The following is a 12,604-nucleotide window of genomic DNA, read 5'->3' as shown; positions in this document are numbered from 1 at the left end:
CCGTGTTCCCATCCTTTGTGTTCTGTGTTCTCCTCATCCCCCCATATTCATCCTTCTTCTCTGCCTCTCTCTCTCTGTGCTCATCTCTGTGTACTGTGTTGTGTTTAAGGTCCACATCTTGGTGTCAGTATTTTCAGTTTCGTGTCCTCCCTGCTCGCTAATTGTCTTCAGCTGTGTTCCCCGTGTGTTCCCACTTCTCTCATTACCTTCTGTGTATTTAAGTCAGAGTGTCCCTTTGTTCTGTGTTGCGTCGTCCCTCTAGGTTGTGTGCATTTACCGTGTCTTCCCAGCGCCTCAGCTTTAGTTGCTCCCAGGTTAGTTATTGTATGGCTTCTTACGTTCCTGTTAATAAAGACCTGCCTTTGAGGTCATCACCGTGTGTCTAGAGCTGTGTATTTGGGTCCTCTCTTGCCTTCACACAGCTGCCACTTGACACTATATTTAGATGAAGGTCAGATGGAGGTCTCAGACTGCTTGCTGCTGGATTGGAAAAGAAAACACCAAAAAAGAGCCACGTGACAGCAACTGCAACATTGCTACTAAATTTGAAAAGTGACTTGTTGATGACTTGTGATGTGTTGGAGCTTTTGCTCCATAACCTTTTAGTTCATGGTGCGCAGAAATCATTTGAGCCACATGTGATTCCGAAGATCCTCCAGGGTGAAGCGGTCCTTGTAGTGCTTCCTCAGACACCCCGTCAAAAAATCCCTGCATTCTTTACAGAAATGAAATACTCTTGTTAAAGTTATCCACAAAGTTATTTCACCTTTCTTATATCAACAGCCCTTTTGGCAGAAATCTTACTGTTTGAAATGTCAGCTAAAATCGGTGGGTTTTGGTTGATGATCTTGTAGTCGCAGTCAAATGGTAACTTGTTGTGTAACAGCTGGTACATCACAACACCCAGCTGCCAGGCTGTAGTATATTCTGCAGAGCAGAAGCCGTACATGAACCACTCTGGACTATAGTAGATCCTGGTTCCTAAAACACAAAGATAAGAAGAATTAATGGGGAGGGAACATGATGTGGAGACAGTTCATGACAGCACAACGCTGTGGCTGAAAACATACCTGCGTTCCTCCTGAACCTTTGTCCCGGAGTAAACGTGACTCCACAGCCAAAATCGATGTATCGCACTCGGGGTTCCTCCGAAGATGTTTCAATTAGAATGTTGTGTGGTTTAATATCTCGGTGGAAAACCCCCTTGTTATCCATCGTAATGGCTGCGTCAACTAGTTGCTTCATTATGACCTAAAAGAAAGGAAGCCATATTTGGAGCACAGGACATTCTCTATGAAAAACTGCTGTAAGCTCCAAATGCTCGTCACTTACCTTAACATGTGTCTCTGACAGAGGTTTATCTGTAGTTTTGAGGTAATTGTCTAAGTCCATGCAATTTTCTGGTTTCTCAAAAACCATAATAAGCTCATCTTCCAGATCAAACCAGTCAAGTAGAAGTGGGGTTATACTGCTTTCCGTATCGTGTGGTCCAGCCCCAACTTGTATCAGTAGCGCCACCTCCAGGGGAACATCAGTACTTTTCCCATTCCAATCCTTCAGAAGGAAAGTTACTTCAGGTCAGTATTCAGAATTTCAACAAAAGTAGCTATCAGCGTACAGACAGTTTTGAAATAGTCACAAAATGACCTGATCTTTAAAAAGCATTCTTTCCACTGAAACATGTCAGTTTAAACAATAAGGTGACCCACTGTTCATAGAATTCGACCATATTTCCTGACGATTTCACACACAACTGTGAGACCAGTCTGGTTCATGCACGGAGGAAATACGTGCCTTATGCTTGATGCCTGAGAAGGCCTGAAATAATATAAATACCTGCTGGAATAAGAAAAGACGCTTACCATTGTTGTGCGCGCAAGTCTGCGCTGTTGAACATGTTTGATTGCCACCTGCATTAAAGACATTTTCTGGGTTAGAGAAGTACAAACAGGAATAAACTGAAGATCTGTGAAATGCAAATGTAAGAAGCCATACTGGAAAACTGTCTTTTATGCGTATTCCAGAAAACACGGTGGCAAAGCCTCCATGACCCAGCACCTCCAGCTCTTGATATTTTTCCAGGAAGTCTTCTGCAGACACACAGGAAAAACATACAGGTTATGACTTGTTACACAGAAAACAGCTGGCACAGTCCTATAGAGCTTTGCTATAACATTTCTATTAATTGGTAAATAGCAGCTACATTTTAGCAGATTAGTAGGTAGGTAACGTCACTACTGCCCAGAGTGTCTCTTATTGTCGATTGGTCCCACAGGAATCAAACCCAATCTCAAACCCCAGGACAAATTCTAAAGGATCTTGTGATCCAGCTCAGAAATATTGCCATTATCTTACCTTTTCTGTCAGTGCCGGATATCCTCGGTGAGTCACATGTTTCAGAGGGTTCCTGGGTGGGACTCTCCTCTGGGCTCGTTGTCCTGCTTTTTTTGCTGGATGGTCCCTCAGATTCGTCACTAGTGCTCTTCCGTTTGTTGCTCCTCTTAATTATACTAGAGTCGCTTGAAGGCACTATGAGAAGGCCAACTAAAATGGAAAAAGTAGTTTGACTTTAAGCATTTTCAGTCCAACTCTGTGTGTCAACTGCTTTCTACTGACTTTCTAAGGTCTGGCAATCGTGCATTAAAGCAATAACTGCACACTGAAAATCAACACAAAGAAGGCTAAATGAACCAACTACAAAGTTAAAGACCGTTAAGTACACAGTTAAAGTCACAAAATAAACTACATAGCCAAGATAATGTCACAGCTAAAACAGGTCTTATCACTTACATTTCAAACTGGATTCCCCAGAAACAAAGTGGCTGGGACCCGGTTTTGGACCTCCACTGCTTTTGCTTTTTTTGGGGGATTTGTCCAGTCTTTCAGGTAAGTCCCTTCTCTTTCTTCCCTCTATTCTTCCATCTGGAGTCATCTTCACCAGTGTGGAGATGCAAGGCTCTGTTTGGTGTCCTGAAATCAACAAAAGATGATTTTGTTTAAGTCAAATTCAGTTGCCTCAAATAAAAACCCAGAAGCATGCATAATTACCATATGAATCCCATTTGACTTACCTAGAGGGTTATTCAGATCCACAGGACGTGGTGCAGTATAAGTTGGCCAAGACTTTGACATTGTGTGATTCATTTAGGTTAATTTAGTTTCAGGATTTCACTCTTCACTCTGCAAAGATGCAATGAGCTGTGTGTGAGAACTATGATCTTTAGTGTCTTATAACAATGTCTTATAACAACGAGGTGATGACATCACAAGATTTTGGAATTCTTGGTTTCCATAGCTACAGAACATCAGCCTGGGCTAGGCAGTAGTTTCTGGTGAAGGCAAAGTTCTGTAAAGATTTATTTAGGGGTGCAATATTGCAAAAACTGTAGCGCAGCTGCATAAATGCATGTTTATAGAGGGCTGCTTCAAGGTGGGAACTGTGCTTCTACAACAAAGGCCATAAAACTAGTTAGGAACAAGCAATGGATATTATAGATAATATTGTTGTTAGGATGCCTGGGTCGTTGACCCTGGGGTTTTGAGTTTATTATATTATTTATACTTTCTAGTCTTTGGTTTCTTTGAGTTCTGTCTTATAGTTTATGTCTCTGTCTTCTCTAGCTGCTCTGTCTCCCCTGTCAGCTGTATCCCCTTGTCTAGTTCGCGTCTCTGTGTGTCCTTAGTGGCTATATCCCCGTCTCCAGTCAGTGTCTGTGTCTTCCCTGGTCCCACGTCTCTGTTCCCTCTGTTGCAGTGCGTGCGAGTCTGTGTCTTTGTTCAGTCTGTTTTATGTGTTTCCTGTTTTACTTTGAAAGTCCATGTCTGATGTTAATGTGTCTGATTTGCCCCAGCTGTGTTTCCCTCCTGTTACCCATTCCCTGATTGCTCCCTCTGTGTATTTAAGCCCTGTGTTTCTCTGTGTCCGTGTCGCGATCTACCGTTTAGTTTGCTGTGTGTTTTGCCCATCCACCGGTGTTAGTTTATTTTGACTTTTTTTCCAGTTATGTTATGTTTGCGTTCAGCATTAAAGCTGTTTTGGTTTAAGTTCTGTCTCCGGAGTCTGCACCTTGGGTCCTATTCCTGTCTGCACACAGCCGTCACCTAACAATTGTAGCTATTATACCAACAAGAAGGACTCTCTTTGGGCAGCATTTACTTGTAAGGCAGTAGTGAATGGATAGCTTTGCAGGCTAAAAGCTAACAGCACAGGTTAAGTGTTAAGTGACTGCATAAATACAGTGGATAAATACAATTTTAAAACATATATATTTATTTTCTAAAAAGTGCATTTTAATGCTTATAGTCATGGTTATATCAAGCTGACATTTTGCTGTAATAAATAAAGTCCTAAAGAGACAATGACTTACATCTAGCTTACCCAGTTGTTTATAGTTGACATTTTGGTAACACCTTTGATAATACATCAATACTTCAAAAATAATAAACCACCAGGTGCACCAGATAAATGCGCAATATTTTGAGATTTGATGTATAGGTATGCACAAACTCTTCAGATTCAGATTAATTTGTTGTCATTTACTTATTACATCACATATGTATTGCTGAATGAGATAATGTAGACAGAGAAAAACACAAGAAAAAAGACGATGGTATTGTATGTATGAGAACACTAAAATAAATTTTTGAAAGACAGTATATACCGACATAAAATGTAGGCTGTGGATGCCAATTCAATTCAAACACTACAAATTTAGCATAGAAAACATTGGGCACATCTACCTCGTGCCAATTTACCTAATATAGATGGTATAATATATAAGACGCCACTGCACAGGGCTTGAGTTTATTGAACAAATGGTGAGAAATCTTGAAAAAAAATGTCAAACAGAAGTAAAGAGTACAGTGGTTAATGACATCATTATGATGCAGAGGAAATGTCTATCAGTTGAGTCACGACTGTCCCTGCAACCAGCCAGCTCCACAGAACTGCAGATTACTTCAGCTTGAGGTTTCCATTCAGCACTTGTGCTAGACTGCTTTATAGGATGATGGGTTAGAGCATCCAGCTCCCAGCAGTGTCCCTCCTGCTGTGATGGCAGTAATTAGATGGAAGGTCATCTTTGAAGGTCAGGGTGGTTACATGCAGGATGATAGTGAGAGTGTTGCCACACCAGGCAAGCCACAACAATATAAGGGTTTCTAGGAACAGACTGGGTTCTGTGGGAGCTGTACTAGTTTCCAGTCAGTCTTCATTATTCTCTAAACTAGCGTCTTCTTCTAGCTTCTTTTAGTTCTTCTTTCTCCTCCTCTTTGTGTGACTGACAACGTCTGTCTGCTTTTATGCGCACATCAGTCACTTCATAATGAGCTGGAACTGCACTGAGTGGGTGGGATGTGGAAACTGTCAGTCATTTCAAGCTACAAAACAATCTCTTTATTAAAATATGCAGATGTTCATTTCTAAACAATTTATGGTTTTCCACTCAATAATTTTGTTGCCAGGGGGCAAAAACTACAGTTAATATTCAAATGAAATCTGATTTCTACTCTTTTCGGCTTGTTTCTGTATATTGCCTTACTATTAAGATGGGCTAGATTGTGCCTTAGAGAGACTCTGGATGAATTTAGGAGAGACAATTCCAACAAGTATAATGAAAGCACTATTTATTTTCTTTCAAATCTATACTGAGCTGTCACTGTCTCTCTGTATCTGCCAGTGATTATAAGAGTTTTTGTTGGGAAAACTGGATAATATTCTAATTGCAGCTGAACTAACATACGGTAATTTTACTGCAGAAAACATGTGCCATGATTCTCTACTCAGAGAATATTTCTGTCAGAATATCCTTAGAAAAAATCACAAACCAACAACAAAAAAAGTATAAGAAGGTCAGAAGTGCAGCTCCAACCTTCTGATTAATATAACGTTCCTTGAACAAACCCAGAGCTTATCCAGTTTTTATTTTTGTATTTGCCAGAGTTTTTGCAATTTTTTAAAGCAATTCATTGATGAAAAATGTACTGTGCATGCAATTCTTTATGTTTTTTTTTTAAAGGGGAAAAATCATACTGATGATGTGCAGGTCTCAAAAAATGTATCAAACTTAATGCACTTGGCATTACAGGGCTATACACAGTTAGCTTTAGTGTAGCGCAGTTCTCCTCAGTACCATCCTAATTGATGATGAAGAATAACAACCAACGCAAGTCCAGGTGGGTCAGATGAGAACAGCCGATAAAATTTTGCATTTACATTTTTAATATTGTTTTCTGTCACTTTGGTTAGGTTTGGGTGTCCAAACTAATTGGTTAGCTTTAGTAAAAGATCCTAGTTAAGTTAAAATACAAAATTTCACAGTGTTTTCCCATCTGAAACAAGCTTCTCCAGCATTTAATTTGGTTAACATAATTCCTCATGCCCTCTATCTGTATCAAGACAGTTCAATCAAACTAAATCAAATGATGTTAGAGGGATACCTCACGTGTTAAAATATGATACCAGCAGGTTGTGACTAGGTGTCAGTTTGTAGGAGAGGTTCGAGGATGGTGTTGAGTAATCTAACAAGCTAACATAATGATGCCTACTTTGTCCCAACCAGAATAAACACGAAGCACTTTGAGAGTCCCACAGCTCTGGAAAACCTCCTGTGTTGTACCAGTGCCAAAGACATCACACCCCAAGGACCTCAACAGCTACAGCCCGGATGACATCCCACCTGATGAAGACCCTGGAGCGGCTGGTCCTGGCTCAGCTTCGGCGCATGGTGAGGACAGTGACGTCATCAGCAAGAGACCAGTGACCAGCATCGCGGAGCATGACGTCCGAGCGGCACTGAGGAGAGTGAACACAAGGAAAGCGGCGGGGCCAGACGGCATCACCGGCCGTCTGCTGCGCTGCTGTGCTGACCAGCTAGCAGGTGTGTTCACTTACATCTTCAACGAGTCCCTGGCGAAGTCTGTGGTCCCCACATGCTTCAAAAGATCCACCATCATCCCTGTGCCCAAGAACAGCAAACCCTCATCCCTGAACGATTACCGGCCAGTTGCACTGACCTCGGTAGTAATGAAGGTGTTTGAGAGGCTGCTGAAGAACATCATCTCCTCCTCCATCCCAGACACCACAGATCCGCTGCAGTTCGCCTACAGATCCAACAGATCCACAGAGGATGCCATCGCCCACGTCCTACACACCACTCTCAGCCACGTGGACAAGAAACAGGGTAACTATGTGCGAATGCTGTTTGTTGATTACAGTTCAGCGTTTAACACAATAGTGCCCTGCAGACTGTTCACAAAGCTGAGGGATCTGGGACTTAACAGCCGTCTGTGTGCATGGGTGTTGGACTTCCTCACTGGCAGAACTCAGGTGGTGAGGGTGGGCAGGTGCTTCTCCAACAGCATCACCATCAACACAGGAGCACCTCAGGGATGTGTCCTCTCGCCACTGCTCTACTCCCTCTACACTTCAGACTGTGTGGCCACCCATGGCTCCAACACCATTGTGAAGTTTGCTGACGACACAGTGGTGTTGGGTGCCATCTCCAACAACGATGAGGCGGCCTACATGGATGAAGTGAAGAATCTGGCATCGTGGTGCCAGGACAACCACCTCCAGCTGAACGTCAGCAAGACCAAGGAGCTGGTGGTGGACTTCAGAAGGGGTCAGCACAGAGACTACAAGCCCATTATCATCAATGGAGCTCCAGTGGAGAGGGTGCAGTCCTTCAAGTATCTTGGTGTCCACATCTCCTCAGACCTGACATGGGCTGCCCACATTCAGGTCCAGACCAAAAAGGCTAGGCAGCGCCTGTATCACCTACGACAACTGAGGAAGTTCAGGGTCTCTCCAAAGATCCTCAGGATTTTCCATACAGGCGCTGTGGAGAGCATCCTCACACAGAACATAACATCGTGGTTTGGGAACAGCTGTGTGAAGGACCAAAAAGCTCTCCAGAGAGTGATCCGTACAGCAGAACACTGCTGCAGGATTGCTCTCCCCCCGCTTCAGGACACCTACACCAGGAGATGCCGGACTAGAGCAGCGCAGATACTGAAGGACCCGTCCCATCCTGGCAACAAACTGTTCCAACTTCTGCAATCTGGTAGAAGGTTCCGCATCATCCGGGCAAGGACAGAGAGACTCAAGAGGAGCTTCTATCCCCAAGCCATCCGTGCCCTAAACACACACACCCGCCCTCTCACATCATCTATAATTGACTGAGACAGGACTCTTCCAGACACTAAACCAAGGCACAATGTACATTTCAATTCCTTTAATTTTAAATATGTTTATATTGTCTATCCTGTAAAATAGTCAGATGTCTATTCATATTAATGTACAGAATTCACCCGCTTGCTGCTACTACTGCACATTCACCCAATATATATATATATATATATATATATATATATATATATATATATATATATATATATATATATATATATAAGAGAGGGAAGGTAGTCAGAACTGAGGGGATTGAACTACCAGAAGGCAACATTGCAGACATAGAGGACAGTTACAAGTACCTGGGGATCCCGCAGGCAAATGGGAACCATGAAGAGGCCGCTAGAAAGGCTGCAACCACCAAGTACCTGCAGAGGGTCAGGCAAGTCCTGAGGAGTCAGCTGAATGGTAAGAACAAGATCCGGGCCATCAACACGTACGCCCTGCCCGTGATCAGGTACCCTGCTGGGGTAATAGGCTGGCCAAAGGAGGAGATAGAAGCCACTGACATAAAGACAAGAAAGCTCCTTACCATGCATGGAGGGTTTCACCCCAAGTCCAGCACCCTGAGGCTGTACGCTAAGCGGAAGGAAGGGGGCCGGGGACTGGTGAGTGTCAGCACCACAGTCCAGGATGAGACAAGGAACATCCAAGAATACATTGGGAAGATGGCCCCAACTGACCGAGTGCTCAGTGAATACCTCAGGCAGCAGAAACCCAAGAAAGAGGAGGGAGACGAGGAACCATCATGGAAGGACAGGCCCCTGCACGGTATGTACCACCGGCAGATAGAGGAGGTGGCTGATATCCAGAAATCCTACCAGTGGCTGGACAAAGCTGGACTGAAAGACAGCACAGAGGCACTAATCATGGCAGCACAAGAACAAGCTCTGAGTACAAGATCCATAGAGGCTGGGGTCTATCACACCAGGCAAGACCCCAGGTGCAGGCTGTGTAAAGATGCCCCAGAGACAATCCAGCACATAACAGCAGGGTGCAAGATGCTAGCAGGCAAGGCATACATGGAACGCCATAACCAAGTGGCCGGCATAGTGTACAGGAACATCTGTGCCGAGTATAACCTGGAAGTCCCGAGGTCAAAATGGGAGATGCCCCCAAGGGTGGTGGAGAATGACCGAGCTAAGATCCTGTGGGACTTCCAGATACAGACGGACAAAATGGTGGTGGCTAACCAACCGGACATAGTGGTGGTAGACAAACAGAAGAAGACGGCCGTAGTGATCGATGTAGCGGTTCCGAATGACAGCAATATCAGGAAGAAGGACCATGAGAAGCTGGAGAAATACCAAGGGCTCAGAGAAGAGCTCGAGAGGATGTGGAGGGTGAAGGTAACGGTGGTCCCCGTGGTAATCGGAGCACTAGGTGCGGTGACCCCCAAGCTAGGCGAGTGGCTCCAGCAGATCCCGGGAACAACATCGGAGATCTCTGTCCAGAAGAGCGCAGTCCTGGGAACAGCTAAGATACTGCGCAGGACCCTCAAGCTCCCAGGCCTCTGGTAGAGGACCCGAGCTTGAAGGATAAACCGCCCGCAGGGGCGTGCTGGGTGTTTTTATATATATATATATATAATGTTCTTCCTCTACACCCCACCCCCCCCCAATTTTTGAACATGTCGAGGAGCGTGTCAGGCTACATTTCACTGTGTGTTATACTTGTATAACTATGCATGTGACAAATAAAGAACCTTGAACCTTGAACCTCATCACTGGACCCACTTCAGTTTGCCTACCAGCCTGGCATTGGAGCGGATGATGCCGTCATTCACCTCCTGCATCGTTCCCTCTCTCACCTGGAGACCGCTGGGAGCACTGTGAGAATCATGTTCTTTGATTTCTCCAGTGCCTTCAACACCATTCTTCCCACAGTCCTGAAGGACAAGCTGGAGAACTCTGGAGTGGACCATCACCTCACTACCTGGATTCTGGACTACCTCACCGACCGACCACAGTATGTGAGAACTCAGGGCTGTGTGTCGGACAGGGTCGTCTGCAGTACGGGGGGCCCACAGGGAACGGTTCTGGCTCCGTTCCTCTTCACCATCTACACTGCAGACTTCTCCCACAACTCCACCCAGTGCTTCCTGCAGAAGTTCTCTGATGACTCTGCAATAGTTGGCCTCATCACTGATGGGGACGACAAGAAGTACAGAGAACTGACCCAAGGCTTTGTGGACTGGTGCCAGCAGAATTACCTCCAGATCAACACCAGTAAAACCAAGGAGCTGGTGGTAGACTTCCGCAGGCACAAACATCCTCCACTGCAACCACTGAACATCCAAGGTATGGACATTGAGGCTGTAGACACCTACAGGTACCTTGGTGTTCATCTGAACAACAAACACCCTCTACAGGAAAGGGCAGAGCAGGCTGTACCTGCTGTGGAGACTCAGGTTGTTTGGAGTGGAGGGCCCACTCCTGAAGACCTTCTATGACTCTGTGGTGGCCTCTGCCATCTTTTACGGTGTGGTCTGCTGGGGCAGCAGCATCTCTACCGGGGACAGGATGAGACTGAACAGGCTGATCCGAAGGGCCAGCTCTGTTCTAGGATGCCCTCTGGACTCAGTGGAGGTGGTGAGTGACAGGAGAATGGTGGCTAAGCTGTCATCCCTGTTGGACAACATCTCCCACCCCATGCAGGAGACTCTGACAGCACTGAGCAGCTCCTTCTGTGGCAGCTGCGGCACCCACGGTGTGGGACGGAGAGATTTCACAGGTTTCCCCCATGGTGTCAGACTCCACAACAAAGACTTTTGCAGCTGATCAAACACACACAAACCCACACATGTGAAATAAGACTAAGTGCAATACTCTTTTCTGACAAAGTTGTATTTTTACTCAGTTGTATATAGTATTTGTATTCTATTTTTATCCTGTTGTATATTTTATTCTGTTTTATTCTACTGTATATAGTATTTTATTCTATTCTATTCTGTTCTGTACAGTTGTGTACAATATATTATTCATATTGTATTCAAATTTTTGCTATATAACTTTTGCACTTTCCACTTTCTGCTGTGACAAAACAAATTTCCCACGTGTGGGACTAATAAAGGTTATCTTATCTTATCTGTCTAGCCCTAAATAAGACGTTTTATGAAATTTTGACTACGTGACACTGACGCAGAGGTCAAAGGTTCAAAGTAATGTGATATTTAGAATCCTCCATGTGTAATTTCCTATATGTCTATATGTTGAGCAATGTTTAAATAGCTCTATGTAGTATTAGTGTCACTGTGACCCTCAGATAAATCTGTTGATCTTGAAGATGACGTCAGATTTGACATTTTATTTTTATTCATAAGCATGAAAGTCCTTTTTACATGTGCAAAACTGACATTTCTGAACATAGGTACTTCATAATAAAATACTGTGGCCAGCCACTGTGGCTACTCTGCTCCTGCCTCACTGTTCCGTCTTCAACATTATATCCGTCCTCTGCACATATTCAAACCATTTCAATCTTGACTCTCTAACTTTGTCCCGAAAGCTTTCCCTCTGATGTTCTAATTTCCAATCTTAATGTTAATCTTAACATATTGAGCAATGCTATCTCCAGCTCAGCTTCCAGTCCTCTAATTTCTCAATAGACAAAAATGAGAAAATATAAGTATATTTGCAAGTTTACAGATGAAATACAGCTGTTGCATTTGGGCTAATACACAAAAATGGTGCTCCAGTCAAAATTTGCTGCACTGGTTCATGTCTCAAGAGGACTAGATAAAGAGCATGAATCACTGCAAAAAGAACCTAACATTAATTAATAAAAAATCCAGATCATGGTGTCAGCAACATTGTTTACTCCTAAAACACTTGCATTAGTTTACAACAGTGTGCAGAGGCAGTAGTATGTAACCAGAAGGAGGTTGCAGATGCAGTTGTTTGGGCCCAACCTCCAATAATTTGACAGACACTTAACCCTATATTAAAACACTTGGAGAGAAATGGTGAATACAAATGGAGCAGTTTTGCTCTGACTGCAATTCATTTGACTGAGTGCTCTAGAGAAGAAAGATCTGAGTGGCCAGCAGGTTGAGGCAAGATGAGGAGCTAATACTTGTTGACAGATTGGAGCATTTGCAGGTCATTTTCATTCAACCTCAAGGACAGGGCCACAGCTGTTTAGACTCTGTATTAAAATTCTGTGCTGCTCTGAGTGCTTACTGACACGATTATTCCACATAAAGAGGAAATGGCCTCATAAACTAACTTTATTTCAGGGTCCATAAAACCCACCGGCCTCTGGGACTGTCACTGATGAGCAGTGCAGTTAACTTAAGGAGCAGCCAGGTGCTGTCTCGCCCGTCAGCAGCGCAGCTCCAGGCTCCTGGACGGGACGATAAATTTACTCAACACAGCCAAACCTTTTGGCTTTGCCGCCTCCCTTGTCCATCACCTG

At 44.1% G+C, this 12,604-nt stretch overlaps 1 protein-coding gene across 1 annotated transcript; it reads right to left on the bottom strand.

Moving 5' to 3' along the window:
- Positions 1 to 623: 623 nt before the first annotated feature.
- LOC146614467 (serine/threonine-protein kinase pim-2-like) lies at positions 624 to 3,144 on the bottom strand. The gene is made up of 9 exons (XM_085376732.1): positions 3,072 to 3,144; positions 2,791 to 2,970; positions 2,356 to 2,544; positions 1,996 to 2,090; positions 1,863 to 1,910; positions 1,333 to 1,554; positions 1,071 to 1,251; positions 805 to 981; positions 624 to 715 (listed from the first exon to the last, which is right to left on the bottom strand). Exons 1-9 carry the CDS (start codon positions 3,142 to 3,144, stop codon positions 624 to 626), a joined length of 1,257 nt encoding a protein of 418 aa, XP_085232858.1.
- Positions 3,145 to 12,604: the final 9,460 nt, after the last annotated feature.

This window comes from Diplotaxodon limnothrissa, linkage group LG17 (assembly GCF_057381915.1).
Source record: "Diplotaxodon limnothrissa isolate DT_005_m linkage group LG17, D_limnothrissa_male_GT1.1, whole genome shotgun sequence".
Taxonomy (NCBI): Eukaryota; Metazoa; Chordata; class Actinopteri; order Cichliformes; family Cichlidae; genus Diplotaxodon; species Diplotaxodon limnothrissa.
Note: the sequence above shows the minus strand (reverse complement) of the source record. Positions and strands in the feature narration are given on the sequence as shown.

Coding starts and splice junctions, on each gene's coding strand:
- LOC146614467 (XM_085376732.1), bottom strand. CDS start 3,144: ATGAATCACACAATGTCAAAGTCTTGGCCAACTTATACTGCACCACGT. Junction 1,555..1,862: donor GACTTGCGCGCACAACAATG/GTAAGCGTCTTT, acceptor TTCCTTCTGAAG/GATTGGAATGGGAAAAGTAC. Junction 1,252..1,332: donor TGTCAGAGACACATGTTAAG/GTAAGTGACGAG, acceptor CCTTTCTTTTAG/GTCATAATGAAGCAACTAGT.